At 49.9% G+C, this 26,638-nt stretch overlaps 11 protein-coding genes across 11 annotated transcripts; 7 read left to right on the top strand and 4 right to left on the bottom strand.

Moving 5' to 3' along the window:
• Positions 1 to 438: 438 nt before the first annotated feature.
• Positions 439 to 1,723, top strand: N7474_011149 (replication factor C subunit 5; the record flags this gene model as incomplete). The annotated part of the gene is made up of 5 exons (XM_057202559.1): positions 439 to 525; positions 584 to 1,375; positions 1,432 to 1,530; positions 1,592 to 1,647; positions 1,699 to 1,723. 5 exons carry the CDS (start codon positions 439 to 441, stop codon positions 1,721 to 1,723), a joined length of 1,059 nt encoding a protein of 352 aa, XP_057047843.1.
• Positions 1,724 to 1,980: 257 nt separating this feature from the next.
• On the bottom strand, positions 1,981 to 3,057 carry N7474_011148 (uncharacterized protein; the record flags this gene model as incomplete). The annotated part of the gene is made up of 1 exon (XM_057202558.1): positions 1,981 to 3,057. One exon carries the CDS (start codon positions 3,055 to 3,057, stop codon positions 1,981 to 1,983), a length of 1,077 nt encoding a protein of 358 aa, XP_057047842.1.
• A 2,943-nt stretch (positions 3,058 to 6,000) lies between these two features.
• On the bottom strand, positions 6,001 to 6,776 carry N7474_011147 (mitochondrial 54S ribosomal protein uL16m; the record flags this gene model as incomplete). Its single annotated transcript, XM_057202557.1, has 3 exons — positions 6,001 to 6,158; positions 6,205 to 6,669; positions 6,725 to 6,776. The coding sequence occupies 3 exons, from the start codon at positions 6,774 to 6,776 to the stop codon at positions 6,001 to 6,003; spliced, it is 675 nt and encodes a 224-aa protein (XP_057047841.1).
• A 195-nt stretch (positions 6,777 to 6,971) lies between these two features.
• Positions 6,972 to 10,346, top strand: N7474_011146 (replication factor C subunit 1; the record flags this gene model as incomplete). Its single annotated transcript, XM_057202556.1, has 5 exons — positions 6,972 to 7,055; positions 7,129 to 7,153; positions 7,201 to 7,288; positions 7,350 to 9,694; positions 9,751 to 10,346. The coding sequence occupies 5 exons, from the start codon at positions 6,972 to 6,974 to the stop codon at positions 10,344 to 10,346; spliced, it is 3,138 nt and encodes a 1,045-aa protein (XP_057047840.1).
• Positions 10,347 to 14,066: 3,720 nt separating this feature from the next.
• On the top strand, positions 14,067 to 16,746 carry N7474_011145 (Sin1 family protein; the record flags this gene model as incomplete). The annotated part of the gene is given in 4 exon segments (XM_057202555.1): positions 14,067 to 14,089; positions 14,159 to 14,627; positions 14,717 to 16,015; positions 16,027 to 16,746. 4 exon segments carry the CDS (start codon positions 14,067 to 14,069, stop codon positions 16,744 to 16,746), a joined length of 2,511 nt encoding a protein of 836 aa, XP_057047839.1.
• Positions 16,747 to 16,814: 68 nt separating this feature from the next.
• N7474_011144 (uncharacterized protein) lies at positions 16,815 to 18,646 on the top strand (the record flags this gene model as incomplete). The annotated part of the gene is made up of 5 exons (XM_057202554.1): positions 16,815 to 16,889; positions 17,047 to 17,202; positions 17,252 to 18,147; positions 18,201 to 18,355; positions 18,408 to 18,646. The coding sequence occupies 5 exons, from the start codon at positions 16,815 to 16,817 to the stop codon at positions 18,644 to 18,646; spliced, it is 1,521 nt and encodes a 506-aa protein (XP_057047838.1).
• A 67-nt stretch (positions 18,647 to 18,713) lies between these two features.
• N7474_011143 (uncharacterized protein) lies at positions 18,714 to 19,653 on the bottom strand (the record flags this gene model as incomplete). The annotated part of the gene is made up of 4 exons (XM_057202553.1): positions 18,714 to 18,900; positions 18,958 to 19,040; positions 19,111 to 19,581; positions 19,633 to 19,653. The coding sequence occupies 4 exons, from the start codon at positions 19,651 to 19,653 to the stop codon at positions 18,714 to 18,716; spliced, it is 762 nt and encodes a 253-aa protein (XP_057047837.1).
• Positions 19,654 to 20,115: 462 nt separating this feature from the next.
• On the top strand, positions 20,116 to 21,043 carry N7474_011142 (class II aldolase/adducin family protein; the record flags this gene model as incomplete). Its single annotated transcript, XM_057202552.1, has 2 exons — positions 20,116 to 20,377; positions 20,439 to 21,043. The coding sequence occupies 2 exons, from the start codon at positions 20,116 to 20,118 to the stop codon at positions 21,041 to 21,043; spliced, it is 867 nt and encodes a 288-aa protein (XP_057047836.1).
• Positions 21,044 to 21,474: 431 nt separating this feature from the next.
• N7474_011141 (uncharacterized protein) lies at positions 21,475 to 23,080 on the bottom strand (the record flags this gene model as incomplete). The annotated part of the gene is made up of 2 exons (XM_057202551.1): positions 21,475 to 22,124; positions 22,195 to 23,080. 2 exons carry the CDS (start codon positions 23,078 to 23,080, stop codon positions 21,475 to 21,477), a joined length of 1,536 nt encoding a protein of 511 aa, XP_057047835.1.
• A 1,289-nt stretch (positions 23,081 to 24,369) lies between these two features.
• On the top strand, positions 24,370 to 24,949 carry N7474_011140 (anthrone oxygenase family protein; the record flags this gene model as incomplete). The annotated part of the gene is made up of 2 exons (XM_057202550.1): positions 24,370 to 24,436; positions 24,498 to 24,949. 2 exons carry the CDS (start codon positions 24,370 to 24,372, stop codon positions 24,947 to 24,949), a joined length of 519 nt encoding a protein of 172 aa, XP_057047834.1.
• Positions 24,950 to 25,669: 720 nt separating this feature from the next.
• N7474_011139 (alpha/beta fold hydrolase) lies at positions 25,670 to 26,506 on the top strand (the record flags this gene model as incomplete). The annotated part of the gene is made up of 1 exon (XM_057202549.1): positions 25,670 to 26,506. One exon carries the CDS (start codon positions 25,670 to 25,672, stop codon positions 26,504 to 26,506), a length of 837 nt encoding a protein of 278 aa, XP_057047833.1.
• Positions 26,507 to 26,638: the final 132 nt, after the last annotated feature.

The following is a 26,638-nucleotide window of genomic DNA, read 5'->3' as shown; positions in this document are numbered from 1 at the left end:
CGATTGGATAAGGCCAGTAATAGAAGGTATGGACCATGTCTTGCTTTAAGACAAACAATATTTGCCTGGTGTTGTCTGAACAACTTCATTTCCTCGTCGACCTTTTCCTTCAACCAAAATTTGGCAACCAAACAATCTCTATTTAATCACTTCCAGCAGGAGAGAAATAATTCTAAACCATCGTAGAGTACAAAAATGGAGTTAGTATGATTTGTCGATCAAATTTAACGACACACCCACTCTATTTAGTATAGTATTAAAAGGACAGCCATTCCTTGGCGCTATCCGCTAGAGCAGGCGGATAGCTATTGTATAGATTGTGGTGTAATGTTCCCTCGTCTCGAGAGTGAGTGCACGGGCCACCACTTTCAGCGCGTCGCGTTCTTTCCTTCCCGCGTTGCAACTTGCTTCTTTTAAACACCCATTAATATTACAATCATGGCGCTTCTCGTCGATAAGTTGCGTCCACGGACCCTTGATGCATTGAGCTACCATCCAGAGCTCTCGGATCGCCTGCGATCTTTGGTAGGTGACCCTGATCGAGAAAAGTGCGACGGCTGCTCATTCGGGATTCGCACCGCAGGCTCAAAGCGGAGACTTCCCTCATTTGCTGGTATACGGACCATCGGGAGCAGGCAAAAAGACGCGCATCATTGCGACCCTGAAGGAACTGTACGGTCCGGGAGTGGAGAAAATCAAGATCGATGCCCGGGTCTTTCAAACGACGAGCAACCGCAAGCTGGAGTTCAACATCGTCTCCTCGGTCTACCATCTCGAAATCACCCCTGCGGACGTGGGTAACTATGACCGGGTTGTCATCCAGGAGCTGCTCAAGGAGGTCGCCCAGACGCAACAAGTCGACTTATCCGCGAAACAGCGTTTCAAGGTCGTGGTGATCAACGAAGCCGACCACTTGACTCGTGATGCCCAAGCCGCCCTGCGTCGGACGATGGAGAAATATAGTCCTAACCTGCGCCTGATTCTCCTGGCCAACAGCACCTCGAACATCATTGCCCCCATTCGTTCGCGAACACTGCTGGTTCGAGTAGCCGCACCCACCGAAAAGGATATCTGCTCGGTTCTTCGGGTCGCAGGAAAGCGGGAAGGTTGGACCGAGGTTGAGGAACTCAACAAGCGGGTTGCACAGGAGAGTGGACGGAATCTGCGTCGTGCGCTGCTCATGTTTGAGGCGATCTATGCGCAAAATGAGAAAGTGACGGACAAGACTCTGATTCCACCTCCGGACTGGGAGGCACTAATCCAGGTGACGGCGGATGAGATCCTGGCCGAACGATCACCAGCTCGGCTGTTGCAGGTCCGCGCAAGGTTATATGATCTCCTGACTCACTGTATCCCGCCAACGACGGTTCTCAAGGTAGGCCTCCGTATTTTAAAAGCGAGCAAACACCAATAGCTGACTCTGCCGTCCAGACTCTGACCTTCAAGCTTGTCGCAAAAGTCGACGACGCATTGAAACCTGATGTCATTAAGTGGTCCGCGTTCTACGAACACCGAATCAAGCTGGGCAGTGTAAGTTTGCCGGTCGACTATTGTCCTCGACGAATTAAGTACTAATATTCTCCGTGTTCAGAAAGTCATCTTTCATCTTGAAGCCTTCGTTGCCAAGTTCATGCGTATCTATGAGAGGTATGCTTCCTAACCGTTCAAGGAGAGAACCTTCCGCTAACATGACCCAAGTTACCTGATGGGCATGGATTTCTGAGGCTCAGGAGACAATATCAAAAAGAAACGGATGAATTATGACTGTACACTAAGAGTGGATTTCAATTTGAGGGATCGCGGCAGTGGGGTGCATCTGCTAACATTTCCAGATCCTGGACACAGATTTTCAATCTAGCATTTCTCTTTTCGGCGCATCGAGGCATTGTTTTGGTATTTGGCGTTCCCATGTTCCATGCCCATGGCTCTGAATGCAGATTTGAAATTGCATTTTATATTTGTAGCACCGCCTAGTGCCCATTAACTCTGTTCTAGCTCCAACAAGTTGCGGAGCAAAGGATCATTCTTCCATTTTTCAAGCGCGAGTTTCTTCCACTGCTCCCACCCCTCGTACTCGGGATTGAAAGCCCGCTGCAGCCCCAGAAACAAATCCTGGAGTTCCTGCGCATCTCTTAGAAAAGAGCTGTCGACCCCAAGACTAAAGAAGAACCTCTGAACCTTTCTGCCCTCGATAACGCACTTAGCAAGATCCTCCCGGCCCTTTTCTCGAAAGATGGCGGCGAATCGCCATTCGTCCGGCTCGAGCTCATTGGAGCCGTTGTAGAACTCGCCCACCGGCCACATCATGCACGGGGAACTGAAGGCCTCTGCTTTAGAGACAGTCTGGGTCCATTCCCAGTCTATGATTCCGACGATATCAAAGGATTCATTGGCTAATATATGGTCGCCTTTATCGTCCGGGTGCTTGAGGAAAAACTGGCCGTCCGATTGCATATCGTTGTAGAGGGTATCAACAATGTCTAAGCGGAATCGATGGACGAGATAAGTGTCGACTGGACGAGAATTATCAATCTCGCCGCTAACTACCATTCCAAGGATAGTCTTGAGTATACCCCTTACTCCCTCTAGCGAGGAAGCGAACGGGCCCAGCGGATCTTGTCCTAGGTGGAAGGTTGATGGTTCCGCCAGCCCTTGGATATCTATCGTACCTGTCTCGGAGTAGGCAAGTGATCCAACAGCTTTGAATGGGTGCTTCTCAATCTCAAGGAATATGCCAACCAACTGCTGCATGACCTTCTCTCTCTGCTCGGGAGTCATCTCTGGCCAGTGTAGCGGCTTTCCATCCAATTTTTCCATCAAAATGTAGCCAACTCCAAGGGGATTCTTTGGATCAGATTCGCACGCCCAGTCAAAAACTTTGGGCGTGGGTATGGGCGTGTGCTCTTGAAGATAGGCCATAGTTGCAGCTTCACTTCGAAGAACCCAGTCCCGGACTTCTTGTGGTGGTGATGAGGTCTGCACGAGACGGAAGCGTGCGATCCATTTGACATGGTCTTCGAAGATAATCTCGGCGTGGCAGTTCTGGCCTCCCATCATGGTTCGCAAGCGCTTGGTGGACAATTCAACGGTGCATGGAATTCCTCCTCGAAGCATCGATGCATGAGAACATAATTTAGAGCTATCAAGTTGACTGCATAACTTGTCACATAGACGATCGATTGCAATAGCATTTTGAACAGAGTAAGATTCCCAGTCCTAAATTCCTTAGCTTAAAAAGCCCTAACATTCTCGCCTTTGATGGGCGTTTCACAAACCTCTGCATCTGGACACTCATGGAACGGCTGTTGACGGTGTGTACGACAGAGATGTCTATCGCAAAGGATGCAGTCTCCTACTCTCTGTGCGGCTGGATTTTTGCAACCCTTCCAGTCGCATCGCCAGAGTGGCATTATGAATTATGAGCCCTTTAAGAGAAGCTGGACAAACAGACCAACGACGAAGGTAAAGAATCGAAGTCAATAAGCGGTGTGCAAGCGAAGGCGCTTTGTATTATCCTCGGATCCTGAATCATGTGCCCTGTACCTTGCATTAAAGAATTGGCATTCTGGGCCGACTTCGTAGTTCGCGTCCCAATTTTGAAGAGTTTGTTTACTTTTCTCGGGTACCTACTTAAACATTGTAACCCGAATGGCCTGATGGTGATCCATCTTGCCCAATTTAGAGCTACACTCTAAATAATTCCGAAACCCAATAGCTCGTATTTACATTGATTTACAAGCCTACCTCAGGAATTACGACTAAGAAGAAAATTATGGGATTGCTCTTTGAGTAGTCATTGAGATATTTCAATCCATGAGCTCAACTAACAAGCTTTCCATAGTAGACATCTGTTGACATAGCACCATCGTTTTTTTGGATTATGTTAACACAAGTAAAGACACGGACTGTCAAAGTAATATTCACAAATTCATGAGATTAGGTGTCACTTAAGGCCTATCATATCCAAACTTATACCTCTGTGCCATGTTCCCAGACAGTCATACTCTTCCAGAGATCGCTTGCAAAGCCAATATCAGCTTCGATGGTAAGTCTCTGAGATGCAACAGGCTTATCTATACACATGTTAGCAGATAGTTGGAGGAGAGTCTATAGGTGGAAGCGATACTTACGGATGCCACAGTATGTGTTACAACTTGGGATCCAAGCCTTACAATCGGGATGCGCACATTCTCTGGCCATTTTCTGAAGCAGGAAAGAAATAAAGCTAATGTATAGCAGACAATGAATTATTTGTCACACCAGGAATTTTCATCAGTCTGTGAAAGCGTTGTAAGCGATCCCAAGGGGAAGAGTGGTGGAGGGCTAGCGCTTTTATACTTACAACAAGGATTGCAAGGCTAAAATTCTGTTTACTGATAGCATACCATGTATGGGCCGTTATATCTTTGTGATATGAAGAGAAAGTAGAGCCAGGGCTTTTACGTCTTGGGGCAGGTACGGCTCAATGGACATGGCCAAACTTCAAGACCTGTTTGTGTTCCCAGAAACTGTTAGCTCCAGACATTGATTCCACAAAATCCGAATGGAGGTCTAGGAAGACAAAAAGCCTCTGATAGGTGCGAGGGACGGTACAGGACGCCACTGTGTTCTTCCGCGTGACCCTTTGCATAGAGAAAGACGCAATGACGGAAGGATGAACGGTTTATCATTACCACCAGTCAACAGGCACGCCGGGCGGTTTTTCTTGTTTCAGGTACTCGACAACGGGTAAATTGTATACAGGTCATGCGGGGCTTGTGTGATCCCTATTAATGGCTCCGAGCTCTGGTATCTAAATGGCGCTATACGAAGCCCTACCTGAGTAGATAGCGAGTGAGAGCGTACGATAATTACTCATTATGATATCCCTGCCAAAGTATCAGGATAGTGTACAATCAGCTGACTGGTAAGGCTGGTCACTAGCTGGCTCGACGCTCTGCTATTTCGATCAAAGTTCTCAGGATAGCGTTTTTAAGGTGCCTGTGACACAAAGGCATTAAATTAGTTTAATCACACATAATTAGCTTTCTTGGATGTATTCATGGCACTTTTCTTCAATGGAATATCCTCTTCTTTAGCACAGTATGTGTGTGTTAGCTTAAATGTCTGCGATTTTGACACCAGTGACGTAGTAGTTATCCAGCCAGTAAGGAGATACAGAAGGAATTCTTTTATTGAATTTTGAGACCTTTTTGGTCCATTTGCTTCTGCAATAATAATACATAACCGGCGCAGTTTGGTTGTTGTAGCCAACCTTGGTCGACTCTACGTCATCACCGCGTTTTTCCCCAGATCAGCCGATGATCCTCTACATCTGCAAGAATTTGGCTGCTTTCAACTTCAAACCTGTTTTACCACTTCTTGATGGTTGCTATTATCTGAAGAAACAATGTCGGATCCCAGACTAATCGATATGGAACCCGGTGGGGAGAGCACCCAGTACGCAGATAAAGATGTCAAGAGCGGAAACTGCATTCACTGATCCTCAGAATCCAGATACGAGTCTATCCGACTTTACACCCAGAGCCCCTCTAAGCAGACAGGGCAGTTAGGAGGTGAGACGATGGTTTGATCCATCAGGGTATCCCGCGGCTCACACAGAACCAGGCAATTTGGCACATACGATAAGCGAACCCAGCATGGGGCTGGCATCGGATGAGACCGACAATGGCAATGCAGCAGAAGAGGAAAACACCACGCAGAAGTTAGGTATTGGGAACCCCCCGAAAGATACAGCCGACAAAGGTAAACGTTGAGAGATATATATTCCTAAGAACTCCAGTATCACAAGTATCCATCCGAGCCACGGAGGATAGACACACAAAGGAAAAGGCTGATGATAATGTACACAAACAGGCACGACATTCGATGCCCAGGACAGCGATGCTGCAACCACGAGAATCAGAAGGCTACAGGGGTATGGACCTGGTTCCGGCGTTGGAGCCTAGTCTATTCGAGAGAGACAACAGGATGACATGAGGGCGGTTCAAAAGTGCCGATTTATTGGGAAGGGGAGGTGCTGGACGAGACGCTCTTGGCGTCAGAGTCGAGAGGAGGGTCCTTGCGTGCTCGCTTGAGGGATTCGAGGGTGACGCCCCTGCCCAATTTTGTAATTCCGACCACCGGCGGGTCATCTTTCTTGACGAATTCCCAGAGACCTAACGAGATTAGCAAATTGAAAACTGAACAGTGAATCTCACATACCAGGCAGTTTGTGGCCCGCCAATCTGAATGCCTCCCGAGCAATCTTCTCGTGGATATCGCCCTTCAACTCAAAAACAACCCGGCTCACGGGCAATCGCACGGTCCAGTAGTCGAACTTTCCCTTTCCTTTACCCATACGCTGCTCATTGCCCTTGGTGTAGACACCGATGTTGGCGCTCACGCGCTTGTAGAGCTTGTAATTCATCCCCCTCAGCCGTCGTTTGATGGTCTCTTCTGCGATCTTGAGTGCTGATGACGGCATCCGACGGTCGTGGTCCTTCATGCGCAGTCCGAAATCTCCCCACACCACCGTTGTTCCTCGGATTGATCCGCCCGTTGCGACATGAGGGCGACCCTTGGGGGATTTGGACCTCTCGGCGAACTTGGGCGTGAGCCAATCGAGGGCAGGGGAGGTGGTAGAGAATGAGCGAGCGAGCGAGAGCCCAGCTAGCGAGCCCGACAAGCCTATGTCCCGTGTCAGTTCCGAGCGGCGAAAAGATTTCCATGCAGGAGATCTCACCGGTTGGCCGCGTACAGGCCGACAATGGTCCCGCGAGCATCTTCGGGCCCATTGTGAATGGTGATGGATAATGTGGTCTTCAACTTATTCCCGGGAGACACTTTTCGCCGGCTGCGCTAGTCCCAGTGGGGAAGAAGTGCGTCTTAGTCATCCCCGTCACGTCCCTGTCGCGTCGCCCGGTTCGTTGCGCGGTGGAACTGGTCTCTTCCCCCAATCCATCCATTCACTTCTCTCGTTCGAGGTCAGCATGCCGCCGGATATCCGGAGCTTCTTTGGCGGGAAGCCAGATTTGGCCTCCAGCTCCCCAGCTAAGGCTGCCACCAAAGCAGAGGTATGTGGATTCTCGCCATGATCATCACCTAATATCTGCTAAGCGTACTGACTGCTGAATTCAAAACATACAGGACTCCTCTACCGCTAGGAAAAAGCGTATGACTGCACCTCTCCTCCCGAACACAACTCTGACGATCTCACAGGTAGCAGAAAGGTGATCGAGGACAGCGACGAAGATGACGTGACACCCGCGAAAGCACCCACCCCCAAAGCGAAGCCCAAGAGTCAACCGTAAGGTCTTTCTTCTAAGTTTTGGCCACTGGGCGCTTGGGCTGATGATTTGTGCCTACAGGAAACCTAAAGAGCCCGAAGGCGAACCCACCACTACGTCAGACTACTTTGCGTCCAGCAAGAAGAAAAAGCCAGCCAAATCCGAACAGACCCAATCAAGTGCCAATGGTGGTAATACCGAGCTTCCAAAAGCCACGAAGGCCGCCGAATCACACAACGCCGGCAAGAAATCCCGGACTACCATCGAGGATGAGAAGCTTGGCGGAGATGACATATTTGCAAGCGAATACGGCAAGGCCGGCAAAGGAGACGATGACTATGTGGCTGCGGATGACGACGATGACGACGACTTCGAGATACTGGATGTGAAACCGACAAAGGCAGCCCCCAAGAAGCCAGCAAAGAAGAAGCCCACTCACGACGAAGAGGACGACGTGGTCATGGAAGATCTGCCCAATATCGCGCCGAAGGCATCAAAACCGGGCCGAAAGCGCAAATCAGAAGCTCTCATCGACCAGGACGAAGATGGCGACTTCCAAGACACCGAAAAGGCGACCTCCAAGTCCAAGGCAACAGCCTCTCCCGCCGCGAAGCGATCGAAGAAGGCCACTCCCAAAAAGCAAGAACGACCGGAAAGCAAAGAGATTCAAGATATCTTTGACAGCATTCCTATGATCGAAGCGCCATCACCACCCCCCAAAACTGGTGAGACCAAGAAATTTCAATTTGGAGCACAGCGATCGCGAACTCCGCCGGCCACTGGCACCAAGGAGATGCCAGTTGGTGCAGTAAACTGCCTTGCAGGCTTGTCGTTTGTTTTCACCGGCATTCTGGAGACACTCGGTCGGGAAGAAGGCCAAGAGCTGGTCAAACGTTATGGTGGCAAGGTGACGGGTGCCCCCAGCTCTAAAACTAGCTATGTCGTGCTTGGAGGCGATGCTGGCCCAAAGAAGCTGGAGACCATTGCGAAGCACAAAATCAAGACCATCAGCGAGGACGGCCTCTTTGAGTTGATTCGGCGTCTACCGGCAAACGGCGGGGACGGACAAGCTGCCGAGAAGTACGCGGTCAAGAAAAAGGCCGACGAGGAGAAAGTCCGAGCGTTGGCGGCGGAAATTGATGCCGAGGAGATGAAGCGCGCTGCGGAAGAAAAGAAGCGAAAGGAGGCCACGGCCGCCAAAGCTCCTTCAGGCGCTCCAGCTCCTGCTGGCCCGCCGTCTAGCTCACAGGCTAAGCCGGCAGTCGATGATCGGCTCTGGACGACAAAGTATGCCCCTACCTCGATCAATATGATATGTGGCAACAAGGCTGCCGTGGAGAAGATCCAGAACTGGCTGCGTAATTGGCATACAAATGCCAAGCGCAAATTCAAGACCCCGGGCAAAGATGGCTCGGGGGTCTACCGTGCCATCATGATTCATGGTCCTCCAGGCATTGGTAAAACTACGGCGGCTCATTTGGTAGCGAAACTGGAAGGGTTTGACGTTGTGGAATCCAACGCGAGCGACACCAGAAGCAAGAAACTTGTTGAAAACAGTCTTACCGATGTGCTTGATACAACATCCCTGCAAGGGTATTTTGCCGGAGCGGGTAAGAAGGTCGAGAGCGAGAAAAAGAACCTCGTCCTGGTCATGGATGAAGTCGATGGCATGTCTGCTGGTGACCGCGGAGGTGTTGGAGCTTTGGCTGCTGTTGCCAAAAAGACGCATATTCCGCTTATCCTGATCTGCAACGAGCGCCGACTTCCCAAAATGAAGCCTTTCGACTTTGTCACCTACGACATCCCGTTCAGACGCCCGACGGCTGAGCAAATTCGCGCTCGTCTGTCAACCATCTGCTTCCGAGAAGGCTTGAAGATTCCACCTCCCGTGCTCGATGGTCTTATTGAAGGCACCCATGCCGACATCCGGCAAGTGATCAATATGTTGTCCACCGCGAGGTTGGACCAGAAGAGTATGGACTTTGATAAAGGCAAGCAAATGTCCAAGGCGTGGGAGAAACATGTCATTCTCAAGCCGTGGGACATTGTCAGCAAGATTCTCAACGCCCAGATGTTCTCACCAAACTCCAATCTTACGCTGAACGACAAGACTGAATTGTATTTCAACGACCATGAGTTCAGTTATCTGATGCTGCAGGAGAACTACTTGAAGACCCGACCCACCCTTGCTTCAAGTTATCATGGCAGGGAACAGAAGCTGAAGCTTCTGGAACTGGCGGATAATGCGGCTTCGAGCATCAGTGACGGTGATCTTGTCGACCGAATGATCCATGGCACTCAGCAACAATGGAGTCTTATGCCGACTCATGCCATTTTCAGTTTTGTGCGGCCGGCCAGCTTCATCCATGGCAACATGTCTGATCGGCCCGGGTTCACCAGCTGGTTGGGACAAAATAGCAAGCACGGTAAGAAGATGCTTCATGCAACGATTCGATTATCATCTCTGACTCTTTGGTTCTAGGAAAATTGTCGCGTTTTGTTAAAGAAATACAAGGGCATATGCGCCTCCGGACTACAGGCAACCGGGATGAGATCCGTCAGCAATACCTGCCATTGGTGTGGGATAAATCAGTTCGGCGACTGAGAGATGAAGGCAAGGAGAGTGTTGAGGATGTGATTGATTTCATGGACCAATATTACCTTACTCGCGACGATTTCGACGCCATGATCGAGTTAGGGCTGGGGCCAATGGATGAATCAACGGTGAAGTTGGAAACGCAGACCAAGGCTACTTTCACGCGTCTGTACAATGCTCGCTCACACCCGATGCCGTTCATGAAGGCTAGCAGCGTTGTTGCGCCAAAGAAAGGGCCCAAGGAGAAGCCGGATATCGAAGATGCTATTGAAGAGTCCGATGAAGAAGAGGTTGTCGAAGAAGCCAAGGATGAAGACGAGGAGCTTGATCTGAAGAAGGACAAGTATGTGAGCCAGCCCAAGAAGAAGAAGGCCGCTGCTCCCAAAGGCAAGAAGGCGAAGAAGGCGGACGACGATGTCATCGATGACAGCGAGGAGAAGCCGAAGAAGGGCCGCAAGGGCAAAGGCAAGGCCAAGGCGTGAACCTCCTGTAATTGTAGCATATTTTCCGGGGCTCTGTATTATCACAAGCCTGGTCTTTCCTGAGGGGTTATTGTGTCTGTGTACGACTGGTAAGAGCGTTCATTATTGTTAGATAAAAAAGACATAATACTCTACCTGTCATGCTGCGGCCCATCATATAGAATCAAGGATCAACTGTAGAAGGACGATCGATTCCTAACGGTACCCTCCATGGATACGCAAAGCTGAAGAACTACACACATTATGCGGACCTGGCTATTTATCAGTCACAGGCCCACATTAATATCGAAATCGTGCTGTAGGAAGCCGTCAAAAACTTCCAGAATGCGCTTGATTGCTTCCGTGTAATCATCGACCATGACTTCATCTACCACATCCTGAACCTCCCTGTAGCGTCTCGTAAAGATCATAGTACCCTATTGCTATAAGTTTGGTATTTCGAAGGGTCAAGGACGAGGGAGACAAACATTACCGTAAACTAAAACCGGGTGGTTCAGAGGAATCCCTGTCTTGGCTCTGTCTATCAAATTCCAGATCCTCCGGTCTGCCTCATCAGGTGAGTTGCGTGATATACGACGATCAATATGTAGTGTAAGTTCCCTGAGCTGAGGAAGATTTAGGCAGACTAAGGAGAGATCGCATGCGTCTAGGCCGCTTGAGTATGGGATAGAGATACTTAGGTATTCCAGCCGGGGACAATCAGATTCGATTTTCTGAACCTCGCCTGGACTAATGGTTGGAAGTCCGGGTGAGGCTTCATAGAGGTGTTGAAGGGATGTACAGCCAGCCTGTGTAGTGTAAGGCCATGCCGCTTGAGGGTCCTGTCAAACACTGAAGTCATCAGGGGGCCCTTCCAAAACAATCTCCTCTACGGGCTCGAGATGCTCCAAGAGGGAGCCAAGTTCACAATTCAACGACTCTGAGGCACCGACCGGCAGCCCAATAGCATGCCTTGTTCACCAAGGATAAGCTCCGTAGCGGTTCGGTGACGGAACCTGAACCTGTCGGGATATGAGACATGGTGTGTCAGTGTGTTGGAAGGAAATCACTACATCATCAAGGATTAAGAACAGAACGAGAATAGGAAGTTCGCCAAGTTTGGGACAAATTGTGTAGGTTGGGTCGAGATGCAGAGAAAGCAAATTCAACGGATGGAAAGCTCCGGAGGGAGCAACTATATACCCATGAATAGTTAGTTAGCTTAGCGGCTAGCCCTTTCTGGTCTGATTTCAAAGGAGACTTGAGTAAGAATTACTCTGTACGAACAAAGGGGTCGTGTTCATTCTTCGTACGGAGTATGGCGTAGTTAACTAGTGAGTACTCCGGTACTCATCCAGTTGGCAGTTCTTTTGGATGGCTAAGACTTCGGGCAATGGTATAGTAAATGGCAGCTTCACAACCCTATCTAGCTATGCTCGTGAGGGTTGTTCTTATTCTCATACAAATAGTCTCTCGCATAGCTTCCTACAGCAATCAACCATCATCCTCCCCTTCATGCGGGTATCACATTCAATCAGCACTCCGATTCCGGCCTAACAAATTCTGTCATAGTCATTACTAAACCGCCCTTCCATAGGTTAGCAATATGCATCTCATTATCCGGTCCTTTCGAACCTCATTGGTTGACGGAAATTGGCGTGTATCCTCGGGAATCGACATTTTTCACTATGTATCTTGACAACCTCCTACTATATTCGGTATAGCATAGTCTATATATTACCATATGTAAGTAAGCCGTATAATGTGCCTAGCATTACAGAACTCTGTACCTTCCCCTGCAGCTATTGGTCGGGAATTGCTAGGGCAAACATTGTATCTGACCTGCACCTCGACGGATTCTTTTCTGCGGATAATCCGTCACAGTACATTTTCTTATGAAATCGAATTATCGATGGGCGTTTGGCTTAGTGGTAAAGCGCTCGTTTTGCATACGAGAGATCCGGCGTTCGATCCGCCGATCGTCCAATGTCTTTTTGTACTTTTTGTATCTTCATTTCAGCGTGCAAACCCAATTTATGCTAATTTGATAAGCAAAACATATTCGTGTACGAGATTTCCAGATCAGCAGTTGTTCGTCTAGTCATTTTATATATTCTTAGCTAGTAAGGACTTTGTAGTTCATCAATAGTCCAAATTGAAGGCCTGAGTAGAGAGGGGTGTGACATCCGTATACCCGCCCACGGTAGCCGGGTCCTCACCGCTCTCGCAGATGACGGCCAGATATAGTTTTCTATGATAGAGGCAGGGGAATACGAGCTTCCAGAATGGGGTTTCAATCATAGCTGCCCAATTGAAGAGGGGAGCGTTGATTGGGATCCAAAAACACCACCCCCGCTTCAAGTTCTACTATCAATTCACCGCCAACGACAGTCGCGAATTAGAAAAATTATCACGAAGGCAAGAGAGAGCTTCCCAGACAACGATAGCCACGAAATTAATAAATTGAAGAGTCAGGTTGAGCGGATTTGGGAGTGAAGCATTATACAGGCCCAACTAGCGGCCTAGATGTCTGCCCCCCTCATTCGCTATCAAGTGAACCGGGAGCAGGCCAATGCCAAAAAGACTAAGCGCCAGTCATCTAAATGGGGTGCCCTTCGAGTCAGGGGCTCGGATATCCTCACTTGAAATAGTGATATCGTGGAAGCCGAGAAACAAAGGCGGAAGTATGAACGTGAAGCTAAAGAGTTAGGAAATGAAATACTAATTAGGGAGCAGAAAAAATCAGAGAAGAGAGGCAAAGCTTAAATGGGTCAATACAGACGACAGCCAGTCACTTCTTACCATCGATAGACGTAGGGGATATTTGTAAATAGCTTCAAAAGACAGTCGACTGCTACATAGCTCCCTAGCCTCTTGTCATATATACTATCCTATACATTCCGCGTATTCCTAAAAGAGTTGCCATGCTAAATCGTGATTCCATCTGAAAATGAGTGCTATGCGCATAGTCATATTCAAGCATTTCTCCTTCTGGCTTTGGTGAACATGGCTGGGTCTCAAGGATTGGGACAGCTGCGTAGTTGCTCAGCCATTAGGTGCGCATGGCCATCGCCATGGGCTTAGGTTCTTTGGTGACACTAGGGAGACTATATTAGTCTTAAATAGCAAAACTCAAACGTGTAAATAGTTGCTGCATACGAAAGATCTGGCGTTGGATCCGCCGTTCGTCTTTTTTTTTTTGGTACATTTCTGACTCCTTTTGGCTGGCTAGAAGACTTGGTATCGTCAGTTGGCAGCGCTAAGAAAATGACAGAATGATCCAGGTGCTTTAACCGGGACCAATACCTGAAGATATCTGAGCCCACTGATACTCGTAGTCCGGTCATCCATACCTTAACCCGACACTATACTCTACTACACAGTGAGTAGGCTGATTGTCCTCGCGGCTATGATTGGCAGGGATCGGCACCGCCATCGATGGATCACCGCCTCTCCATCTTAGTGATCCCCCTCTGCTTCTGTTAACTTCACTCCTTCTCCTTGCCCAGGCTGGTCCTGTCTGTCAGATTAAATCTCTCTCTTGCACTCTCTATCTTACTCTCTGTTCCCCATATCTTCTTCTTGGAGCGCATGCCTCCCTTCTCTGTGCATGCCCCCTCCCGAGAGCATGCAGCCTCAGCCTCACCGACTCCCTTGACCCCAACCTATCACTAATCCCCCGATCGCATTGCGCTACCTGCGTGGCTTGTTACCAGCATTCCCTTCGTAGCTATCGGGAAGATGTCGCTCCTTCATAATGAAGAGTAAGTCGCGCAGAGGAACTGCCCTGCCCCTCACTCGCGCGTTGCAGGACAGCACTCACCAACGTGCAGTTTTACGATCTGGCAATTACGCTCGTCATATCTGTCTACGATCAAGGATGGCATCGGAGACCGGTTGATCAATGTCAACAACTCCGTTCTCAATACCCCTGGCTTTCGCGCCGCGGGCTGGTCCGCGTCCGCGAACCCCAACACCCAGAGCGCCTCCAGTCTCAAGCGCACATACTCTCCACCGATCCCTACCACAGCTGCTGTTTCCTCGGAATATTATCGGCTGGCTACCCGAGATGCGAACGGTGCACGCGACGACGCGCTCGGCCTCGATGACGGGGAAGATGAAGAAGGGGGCATGGTCACTGGGAAAAGCAACATGGATGTGACTGGACGACGACATCACGGACGTGGTGGAAAGAAGAAAGGGCGCCGGGAAAGACACCAGCAAGAAACCCAGCGTCCGGCTGAGCCGGAGGACGATGATAGCAGTGACCTAAGTGACGATAGCGACGATGATGAGAACAACGTTCACCGGTTGGTCAACCATTGTACCTGACCCTGTCTTATATCCTTCTCACACGTTACAGGGCCGTCGATGCAATTAAATTCTCCAAGATGCCCATCAACCGCAATCGGGCTGACTCGTCCCCAATCCGCTCGACAGAGGACCGTGATCGGCCAGAGGTGATGGTCACAGCCCCATCACACAATCAAGGCGCAGGTCACTATCGTACAGGCTCTCTGGGGAACGTATCAGCGATCAAGGGGCAGCGTCCACGCCGAGATACGACTACTAGCAGTGACATGTCAACGGACAACGAAGGCGATTCTCAAGGTTACAAACCTGGATCAGTTCAGTTCTCCTCAAATGACCAAGTGGTGGACCGTCCCCGTACACGGCGCCAGCGGACTGGAAGCCGAGGTTCGGAGAGTCTAGCCCTGGGAGAGTTGACTGAACAAGCCGAAGATTCGGGGGCCGAGTCGGTCGGGTCTGCCCTTTCGTCCGAGTTTGATGATGCTACTGCTGGCTCTGGATCCATGCTCCTAGCCGGGGTGGGCATTGCTGGAAGTTTGGATTCGTCCCCTATGGCCTTGATGCACAAGCTTCCTAGTGGGACAGGACCCCAGAACACGTCGCCCCGCAAGACCAAAGTTCTGGCCCCCGAACTACATGATCTTCCTCCGCCACGGCCTATCAGCACTATTCAGCCGGTCAGTTTACTAACTCGTCAGCTCAAGGCTCGCAAGCGCGCACCGAGCAACCCGGTCGAGAAGTTTATGGTTCTCTCGGGACAAAGCCCGGATGACTCGCTGTACTTAAAAATCTACGTGCCGTTTTCCTCGGATCCAGAAGATCCACTTGACCTGCCGCTCATGCGAGAGTCCAAGCTGGCCAAACAGCCGGCCCCGGTTACTGTCTCTGAAGCGATTGGTGCGGCACTCTGGAAATACTCCGAGGATGCGCGTGGCCCGTCTATCAACCGGGAAAGGTTGACGGTCAATCGATGGACGCTTCGCATGGTCGAAGATGGAGAAGTAGAATTCGACTTCCCAGCGCTGGGACGAACGCTGCCGATGACGGATTTCACCTCGAATAACAACCAAGCGAGCAAGGCACGGGGTCGGTCACGAGGAAAGCCTTACGATGAGTTTGCGCTCGTGGAAGCGTCAGATTCGGAATTCGAGGAGAATGAACGACTTTATCCGCAGTTCAGTCAGAGTCTTGGATCTGCTGAGGGCGACCAACCTGCAAGCCTGGCAGCGCCAGGCACCCAACCCACTTCACAGAGCAAAGCAGCTCCGGCTCGTCAAAACCCCATTTTGGGCCATCCTTTCTCATCTGCCTTGAATGACAGCACACTTACACCTGCGGATCGTCCTGCTGTGCCAATCTCCCACGCCACCCCCGTCTCGGTGTCTCAAAGACCCTGAAGGTCAGGTTCATCAACCTGGAAGCCTCGGCTCACGCCATGACGATCAACACGACCTCAGACAGCTATATTGCGGAGATCCTTGACTCAGTGTGCAAGCGCTGGGGGCTGGATAAAGGGAATTACCTCCTCAAGGTGGTGGGATCCAATACCATCGCACCGCTGGATCGCACCGTGGAAGCACTGGGGCCTATCACCGATCTCGACCTCGTCCGCCGTAGGTTTGGGGCTGGTCCTCTGACTATGGGCGGGTCTCCTGGCAGCTCGTCACCCAACGCGCCGCTAATGGTTGAGAGCCAGCCTCCAACGACAGTCAAAAAGGGCAAAAAAGAAGGGAAGCGCATGCTACCCTCGCTGACACAAAAACAAGATCTTATTGGAGGTTATTACCGACGCTACCATGTCTTCCGCAAACAGTCCATGTCTTTTACGGCATCAAACCACCGCATTCTGACCTTTGACAACGACTACATGCACATCATGCCAGGAGAGTCAGGTAAGGCTGGCTCCGACGCCAAAACACGGTCCATCAGCTTCAACGACGTGGTGGGCTGCAAAGTCAGCCGTCGGCACCCCAAGAGTTTCCGGGTGGTGGTGCTGCGCGGCAACGATGCGACGGAGCAGAAGCGGTATGACTTTGAGGCGCGGAATGCACTGGAGGCTGTTGAGATCGTGGACGAGATCAAGAAGAACATGGCGCATTATCGGATTTGAGGATCGGCGGGGTTCTTTGTCTTTTTGGGCGTTGGTTGTATCTAGGCACCTACGAATCAATTACCATCATGCATACACTCTCTGTCGCCCTGGATAATAAGTATCTGGATATCTTGGACACCAATTCTGATCTGATGTCACGTGTGCGTTCCCGAAAATCGATGTTCCCCCAGTTTACCCACCCACCCCATGCAACCGCCTGGAAAGCCCCCGTGGAGTGCTCACTATGCTACGGAGCTATGAGGTTTCTATCACCCGTTATTTTTGATCAATTCCTTCCGCCGTTCTAATCGTTTCTAGAATGCACTCAAGCTGCTCAATAGTCAACGGCGCAATGCGCGCCCGAAAGCTGTTATTGCGCCTTTACAAGTAGAGTCACAGGGAAACAGTCAGGCCCTTCGAGGATTACCCAGTCTCTCTGGAATGAAGGAGTGGCTGCAGCTCCTCGGCCATTCGGTAAGATCATCCTTTGAAGTAGGGTCTTCTTTCATCTCACTCTCTGTAGGATAGGGACATCAATGGGTTAAACATCGTGCATGTTACTGGAACGAAAGGTAAGGGAAGCACGTGTGCCTTCACTCGTTGCCTGCTCCGCGCCCATGGCCTGAGAACAGGATTTCCGAAGCGTGTCGGCCTTTACACCTCGCCAGATTTACGCTGTATCCGGGAGAGAATACAGATCGATGACAAACCTATCACTGAAGATCTTTTCACAAAATACTTTTTTGAAGTCTGGGACTGTTTATTCTCTGTCAATCGCCAGTCGGATGTTCAGACCTTCAGACAGCCTCGCTTTCTGCAGCTCTTAGCTTTAACGGCCTTCCACGCATTCATCGGGGAAAAGGTCGAGGCTGCCATCTTTGAAACACACCATGGCGGGGAGTACGATGCGACGAACGTCATACAAAAGCCCGTAGCTACGGGAATCACATCTCTAGGGCTTGATCATGTCGAGCAGTTAGGCCCTACGATCGAAAACATTGCGTGGCACAAATCCGGGATATTCAAGACTGGCTCACCCGCGTTTTCGCTGCCGCAAGAAAAAAGTCCCGCAGCTGTCATGATGAAACGTGCTGCGGAGAAGGAGACCACCTTGAATTTTATCTCAGTCAATGATAGCTTGCTTCCAGGCAATGACAAAGTTCTTGGGGTACCCGTGCAACGATTGAATTTCTCGTTGGCACTGGAGCTTTCTAAGGCTTTTCTGCGATCAAAGGATCCCGGTAGTGAGCTCACTGGTGATGACATATCTCGTGGCGTGGAGCGCTTCTCTTGGCCTGGAAGGTTTGAAATCATCGATGAGGGTGTTATTCGGTGGTTCTTGGATGGTGCACATAACGAACTGAGTATTGGTCAGGCCGCTGAGTGGTATGCCAATATTACGAATTCTTGCCAGCGAGAGTAAGTCCTATACTGTCAATGCAACGGAAAACCGGCTGACATACGCGATCAAGATGTCGTGTTCTCATATTCACACACTTCTCAGAGGAACGAGATGGGCCCACCCTTCTGAGGCACTTAGCACTAGCTTTACTCGCCAACAACGCAGCGCCCGACCATGTCATCTTCACAACATACAAGGAGAGAAAAGATGGTTCAACAAGATTCGGTTCGGCACCAATGCAATCTTCCTTTTCAAATGAAGCTAACAAGTGCGATAGATAAAATGCTCAAAGTCCCAGAATCGTCTGTTTCTGAACATTTTGCTTTGTATTCCTCTATTTGGAAAGAGCTTGATCTCAGGGAGCAATCTGCAAAGATTTCAACAGCGGAAACGATCGAAGAAGCCATCCAGCTGGCGAGAGATATAGCATCGAAGGGCGGTCAAAATCAAGTTTTCATAACAGGAAGTTTGTATCTAGTTGGCGGGGCTCTCAATATTCTTCAGCCTGAGGTCTAATTATGCTGTTCAGCAGCACGAGAACTTGATAAGACGTGCATTCAAAAGGAAGGTTGTATCTAGAATCCTAAGCCACTCCCCGTCCACCGTCCACATCCATGGTGATACCTGTAAGGAACTCTGCTTTATCTGACGCCAAAAAGGTGACCATATTCGAGATATCTCTGGGCTGACATGGTCTCCCGAGCGGGATAGTGCTACAGAGCCTTTGCCGGGCCTCTGGGGTGTCTTCTCCTCCCATTACTTTGAGCATCCTATGATGGATTAGTTCAACGCAAAATGCGCCTTTGTTATTAAACTTGACCACTCACATTCCAGTCTCACCAACAACGGGGCGAATACAATTGAACCGGATCCCAGACTTAGAGTACTCTAGGGCGAGAGCTTTTGTCGCCTTTGTGTTGCAGTTAGTCAAGAACAGTACTTTGAGACACACGCACAGTAGTTGGCGAGAATAGACTTACCGTAGTAATGGTTCCCTTACTGGCCGCATACCATAGTAATCCAGCTCTTGGTCGATATTCACTGCTACTTCCAAAGTTGATGACATGCCCGCGAATATTACCGGACAACCAATATGGGATAATGACTCTCGCTGTCCAGTGTATTGGCTTCACGTTGACTCGAAACATAAAGTCAAATACGTCTTCTGATGCCTCATGGGAGGGAACGAGATCGTGGAGGACGCCAGCACAGTTGACAACGGTGTCGACCTTCCCAAAAGTGTCCAATGCAGTCTTGAGAATGTCTCTCCAAGAAGACTCCAAAGAAACGTCGGCGGTATGAGCCGCACACGACTTGGGCGGTGCCGCGGCGGCCGTCGCCTTGACATTAGCGTCGTTCAGATCGACAGCAACGATTTTGGCGCCTTCGGTAGTGAGAGCTTCAACCAAGCCCTTCCCGAAGCCAGCTCCTCCGCCCGTGACGATAATAACCTACAAAGGTGGTGTTAGGCCTATAAGCTCCCTTCCGATATGAAGCCTTACTTTGCCGTCTAACTCTCCCATGGTGAGCCACAGTAGGATATGCCTATATCTAACGAGGACGGAAATCCGACGTACTTGTCACTGGTATATATTCTCTACTTTTTAATTGAGGGGTGCAGAAGTAATGGCCAACTATAAATATTCCTCAAGTCTCTCGCGTCAATTCCGAGGCCGGAGAAATGGCCGAGGGAGTTGGGGAGGGCTTTGACTTCCCCACATCCCCGGGACAGTCCATTCCAATCGGTATCCGCGCGATTCTACTAGTGTGGAAATCCGGCCTCTAGTAATGATTTCCGAGATCCTCTTTTCCGAAGTCATGCGGGGACATTGATGGGAGTGATATCTTGGAACACATTCAGAACTTAACACTAGCATCCAACCTGCGGTCTTTCACTCTTCACTTGAGCACGCTTCCACTCCAGTGACCTCGCTGCTTCAGCATTGGCAGCATTTACAGACAGCTATATATTGTTAGCCAACAGAATGAGTTCAACTGTGACCCATACAGCGACTTCGGTCACTGCCACGCTGCAGCCGCCTCCCCAGGTGCAATCCATGGGAAGGACCAAAGACGGCAGGTTGCTGAAAATTCGTGAATACCCAAAGTTCGCAACGCTCGAGGAAGAGCGCATTTATCGGAAGCAGCACTTGGCTGCAGCATTTCGAGTTTTTGCTGATCGTGGATTCGATGAGGGTGTCGCTGGGCATATCTCAGTCCGTGACCCAATCTTGACGGATCACTTCTGTATGTTACTTTGTCCCAAAAGCCAAATAACTGTTAACTGCTTCTTTGCTAAGCATCATAGGGTTGAATCCTCTCTCGATGCACTTCGCTCTTATCAAGGTATCCGATTTAATCTTGGTTGACGAGGAAGGACAGGTGGTGGAGGGCGATGAGCCCATCAACACTGCTGCCTTCACCATTCACTCGGCGATCCATAAGGCTAGGCCAGACGTTCATGCAGCCTGCCACGCTCATAGTGTTCACGGAAAGGCTTTCTCTGTCTTCGGCCGAGAGCTTGAAATGATTACGCAGGACTCTCTGAGATTCTATAATTGCCACGCTGTGTACGGTCAGTACGGCGGGGTCGTCGTCGATGCCGAAGAGGGCAGGCGCATTGCAGACTCCATTGGCAATGGGAAGGCAGTCATTCTGCAAAATCACGGCCTTCTGACTGTTGGCCAGAGCGTCGATGAAGCTGCCTTCTGGTTTATTAGTCTCGATAAGACTTGCCAGGCCCAGTTGCTTGCCGATGCTGCTGCTGCCGCCGGTTACAAGAAGAAATTGATTCCTCAAGAGGAGGCGGAATATTCCGTACAGAATGTCGGCGGCCCAGACAAGGGATGGCTTGCATTTCAACCTTACTACGATGAGCAACTTGCCAAGACCAAGGGTGATTTTCTGAATTGAGGGTGACAGCCCTTATTCGTTTTTGCACTAGGAGGTGACCTACTCTAAGTGAGCCACTGCGGTAGTAATTGGGATAGAGAGAATGTCTTGCACTTTTCTATAGTAGTCTTAGTTATGTTTTCCATTAAATACTCTCCATGACCTCTACCATCACTTCTGTCATCGGATACGCGCTTGGGGAGCATTATTTACTCTATCGGGGTCACCCCTCTTACCACCTACGTGAAACAAAGATTTATAGAAGAATAAGAGGGCAAGAAGTGAAGCCAAAATAACTACTTTCAACGGTCATGGTGCTGATGGGCATTACCGAACTACTGACTGGCTAGTCTGTGCGTATACGGCCAGCTTTCCACCGGACATTTTCCAGACAGAATAGAGTACGGTACCTAATAATCACTCTTGTATCGGTGTCCAATATACCAACTGAACTATACTTTCTTGGTAGTGATAGCAATCTCCACCATTGCTTCCCGGAGCGTCGAGTTTTTGCAGTGACGACGCGGAAGTCGTTTGGCGACTTTGACAGCTTCGAAGGTGCTTTCTGAGAGGGCAAATATTTCGTCCATCTCTTCGAGACTGCGCCCGGACGTCTCAGGAAAAAGGTAGTAAATGGCTGGTACCATTGCCATATTGAGCGCCGCAAAGATGAAGAAAAATCGCTGCCCCATGCTGTTGAATGCGATCGGAGTGACGCTGGTGATGACAACGCCAAACATCCACGAGATGCTCATGCTCAAGCTGATCACTGTCGTGCGGATATGTAGAGGCGCAATTTCTGTGGTATAAAGGTATGGGATGCCTCCGAAACCAATAATGTAAGTGAAGTGGAAAAGAAACAGAAAGAAGACAGCAGCGTGCGTTGCCCACGGATTGCCAGGCATAGATCCAAGACTAGCAAGCAAGACTAGGCAAGTGGCGTTCCCAACTGCGCTCGCCAGCATCAATTTTCGTCGGCCGAAAGATTCGATTGTGAGGACACAGACAATACCACCAATAGGACCGACCAGCTGGTAGACTGCTGCTAGAAGTCTGGAAGTTGATTCACCTAGCAATAGATTGTTCTCGAAAATAGCAGTTGCTAAACATGCGAATAATGTGTTAATGTCGGTGGCGATGAGAAGACATGTGCAAGGTAGGGCAAACCATACTATAAAAGGTGGTAACTGTAGCACCTGTCAAATGTCCGAGTATCAAAACACCAACAGCTAAAAGAGCTCGGTGGAACGTTCTCTGAGGACCCATGCAGAACATTTGCTTGAGGGGCTTTCCCTTCCCTGATAGTGCCAGCGAGGTTTGCACTTCAAGAATTCTCGCTTCAATAAGATTGTCCTCGATAGTGGTGTTCTCCAGTGCTGCTAAAATTTCTCTAGCCTCGCTGACTCTCCCTTGTCGAATAAGCCATCGAGGCGATTCCGGCAAGAAAGCAAGAAATCCGAGAATGACAATAGAGAAAAAAACTGGAAATCCAAACGGCAAACGCCAGGCGATGCTTTCATGCGTAAAAGACATTCCATAGTCCAAGAACAAGGCTGTGGCACATCCAAGACTGCTAAAGACACCTTTTGTGGCAACGTGGGATCCACGCTTTTGGATGGGTGAAATCTCAGATAGCCATAGAGGAACTGTAGCCCAGATTTCACCTACTCCAAAGCCGATGATTATCCGCCCACCGATAAGCTGTGCAAGGGAGCAGGCGCTGGTTGCAAGGATGGTCCCGGTGACTTGGATAACCGATCCTACCATCATGAGACGCCGACGCCCAAGCCAGTCCCCCAGCCAGATGCACGAAAGTGTCCCGAGAAACCCGCCTATTGTAAAAGCGGCCACAGCGACGCCTTGGAGTCCTGATGCATAAGACTGGGTGTCGGCAATTTCAACGTTGATTTCTGGGAATTGCTTTTCGAAACTATCCAAAGATAATACTCCGCCGAGTACCGTTGAGTTGTAGCCGACTACCATGATCCCCGGCATCAAGACGCCAAGAATAGCGGCAATGTTGAGGCCATTGCCACGAAGGCCAAGAAATCGTGACATGCCAGCCGAGTTAAAACGCTGATCTGCCCACCACGAGGTAAAGAGCAATGGATCGACGTGGTCAACTCTGACTCGCGTAGCAGAAGGTTATAGGGGCCTGCAGAAAATGGGAAATTCATTTCAAATTGGCGCTGATTAGACTGGGGATTAATATAAAAGATCGAGTCCCTATGGCGCGTTGATGTTACTGCCGCATTCCATTCCTTCAAGGTTGCGCGCAAATTCCTTAAAAAATACGGCGAGTCTAGAGCGGAACTTTTCAGCCGAGGAATAAAAAGCGCGATTTCAGACCATCTGCAAGGTGAATCGTCATTCTTTCCAGTTGACTCGGAAACCTCGGGCCTTCATGGCAAGGGCTATCTGGAACCCAACGAGAGCCAATTAACATCGACTAGTGGTAGAATACGCGAAAACTGACCATAGATACGAAGACCTATTTTAGAAAGCTGTACAGTGACACGCAAAGAAGTTTGCCAGGGAGACGTGCCAATAAAATACACTTTCATAGCTACCCTCACCTGAAGTATAATTGGCCGAGCTTGGCATGCATGTAGGGTCCGACATACCGAAAGTAGAGCATAAAGACGAAGGGTAAAGAGAAACGCTCCAGAGATAATTAGAGATATTTCGACGGCTGATAAAGCGGCCAAGCTGAGGTAGATGGTAGGATACAAGCTTTCGAGTCATCCCGGCTATTTGACGATGAGATCAACGACAGCTAGAAGCACTCCATTTACACGGGAAAGCAATAGAATCCTATAAATGGCGCATGGTAGTGAAACATCAACCAAGAGTGGGAGGGAAGTAGATCTGTATCTGATCTCTGGCAAATCCCAAATGACTCGGCCTCTAGGGCTGCGTGATCCCACCGGATTTTTGACTAGACAAATATTCCTGAATAACCTTGTGGTTGGAGCTCATGTAGTCGCCAGCGATACCTACCTTTCAGAATAATAATACATAGAATAAAATCCGAGCTCCGAGCAATGTTGACCCCACTTCCCCAAGGACCGACCGGCGAGATCCATGCATCGGTCGGATCGGTGGTTACGGCGGCCGGACCGGTCCAGCGGGCATGGGGCGCGCCGCGATGGCTATTGTATTAGTAAATTGGACCCGGAGGGTTTAAGTTTAAGGCGGCCGAGCGTCATAGATTCTAACATATTAAAGTACTCTCAGTCCCTCAGCAGTTTCGATTAGTCGCCCAGCCTTGTCAACATTCCTCTTGGATCACACTTGATCATTCCCAACTCGTCGTCGCATTTCAACCCCCGCCAACAACTATCATCATGGAATATCCCTTGAGTTTCCGCGTTGCGCAAGCCGTTGGCTTATCCGGTGCAGCCTGGCTTTCCGGTAAGTAACTACCCGCACTACTAGTTACTGCTAGATAGCAGACATCCTAATCAAATCGTAGGCAACATATCCTCCCTGTCGATGATCTCCATGCCCTCCCTGCTCCGCTCGCATCGCGAGAACAATGTCCCTACAAGCATACTGGTCAAGCAATGGCGACACCTGTACGACTACGGCAGTTCGCAGAATCCCCCACTTTCCGTGGTAGTTGCCGGCGCGCTCTTCTACTGCGCCTGGTCTGTTCGCGAAGGGGGTGCATTGTTCCGCCCAGCCCAGACGAGCCTGGCGGGTTTGTATGTGGCTGCTGGCCTGCTGGTGATGGCTATCCCACCTTGGACACTGGGTGCGATGGCGGGCACCAATAATGCGCTAAAGAAAACGGCGCTGTCGAAGTCGGAGCCGTCGGATGAGGAGACGATTGGTTTGTTGAATACTTGGACTACGCTGAATGGTATTCGGGGTATCTTCCCCCTGGTCGGTGGGTTTGTGGGCTTGACTGCTGCTTTTCTGTAAATCGGCAGGTTTAAGGATTGATTGTATAGACTGATTATGACATTTAATTGTTCTTTTTATTACTTGCAAACTATACTTGAATAACAATGTTCAGACCAATAACCACTTTGGTTTCAACCCCATTGCTCATAGCACTGTGACTTCCCTAATCTTCCCCTATTCATCCCATCTTTAATCTGGGCCATCAAGACAATATCTATTCAGTCGATTCCATCACTAATCGACCAAAAATAGAGCAAAAATGTTCGACGCAGGGATCGAACCTGCGATCTCCCGTGTGTAAGACGGGCGCCTTAACCACTGGGCCAGTCGAACAAAGACTCGATGACTAACGCGAAAACTTGTGAAGACCGGATGGAAAGGAGCTATGCATCAGCACATTTCCAGCACTTGCACTCGTGAGATTGGAAGACTTGGGTCAGAAAGTAGGAAGCAAGAAGCAAGAAAGTATTGAAGAGGCTTCTGTGTGTGAGAATTGGAATGTGTGATGATAGGAGACAGACTGGCCTGCCCGAGTGCAGCTGTGGTTGTGAATGTCTAGGCCGTAGATCATAATATGGCCCCCATTGGTGCTGACATGGAGAGTTGGTGGCGTAGGCAGCCCAAAACAGCTACTCCATCAGCTGTAGATAAGAAGTTGATTACTTCCTGATATCTACCCTCAGCTCAGAAATCACTCCACACCCTTGAATAGCACCGGGGAAACACATTGAGCAGCCTATGGCCCCCTCAGTCGAACCCAGCCCCTCAGGTGCGGCGCTCTCCTTCGCAGCCCATAACCCAGAGGGCCTCGAGACCATCCTCCTGATCCATGGCGGATTCAGCAGTCGCAAGGACTGGGATCTCGTTGTGCCACTCCTCACAGCGAAAAACTACCACCTGCTCGTCCCTGACCTACCCAGCCATGGCGACTCGGTGGCAATCCAGCCATTCAACGTGGAGCTTGCGGCAGAGCTGTTGCTGTCATTGATCAAAACACATGCGCACAACGGCAAGGGACATATCGTCGGCATGAGTCTGGGTGCACATGTAGCAGCGAGTCTTGCAGCGCTCGGAGGGCTAGCGCATATCTCTTCAGTCTTTGGGTCAGGATTCAATACATTTTTGCCACGGAGGTTCGTGGTAGCACTCTTTCCACCGTTCATATATACTCTGCAGCGTACCATTGGAATGGTCTCTTCGCCAGTGACGGAGTGGACCCGTTTCTGGAAGGGGGAGGGCACACTGGCACTATGTGAGGAGGCTGTGCGCACATTGTGTGATGGGCGGACGTTGAATGATATTCATGTACGCTCACTGGTCGTTGCCGCCACGAGAGAGACATGGCTCCCCAAGGACAAGGTCGAGAGTGCGCAGCAACTGTCTCGCGCTGTGGTGGGTGGACGCGAGAATGGGAGCCGTGTGGTGCAGTGCCGTCGAATCTGGCATGAGTGGTGGATTCAAGAGCCACAGTGGTTTGCGAATGCAGTGGATGACTGGGTCAATGGGCGAGAGTTGGACGAGATGTTTGAGGATATCGAGATGGAGGAAACAATGCTAGATAGTCCGATAAGATAAGACAAGGCTGACTCAGCGAGTACCTTATCGCTGGTTGTCCTCACTTTCTTTCCATCTACAAACGCCTCGTCTGCGAGTCTCACCTGAATGTCTTTCCCAACAAATCTGTAATCTGCACACCAGCGCCAGGGC

This window comes from Penicillium riverlandense (assembly GCF_028828495.1).
Source record: "Penicillium riverlandense strain IBT 135883 chromosome Unknown utg000011l_segment0_segment0, whole genome shotgun sequence".
NCBI classification, from domain to species: Eukaryota; Fungi; Ascomycota; class Eurotiomycetes; order Eurotiales; family Aspergillaceae; genus Penicillium; species Penicillium riverlandense.
This window is presented reverse-complemented; position numbering and strand designations above follow the sequence as displayed.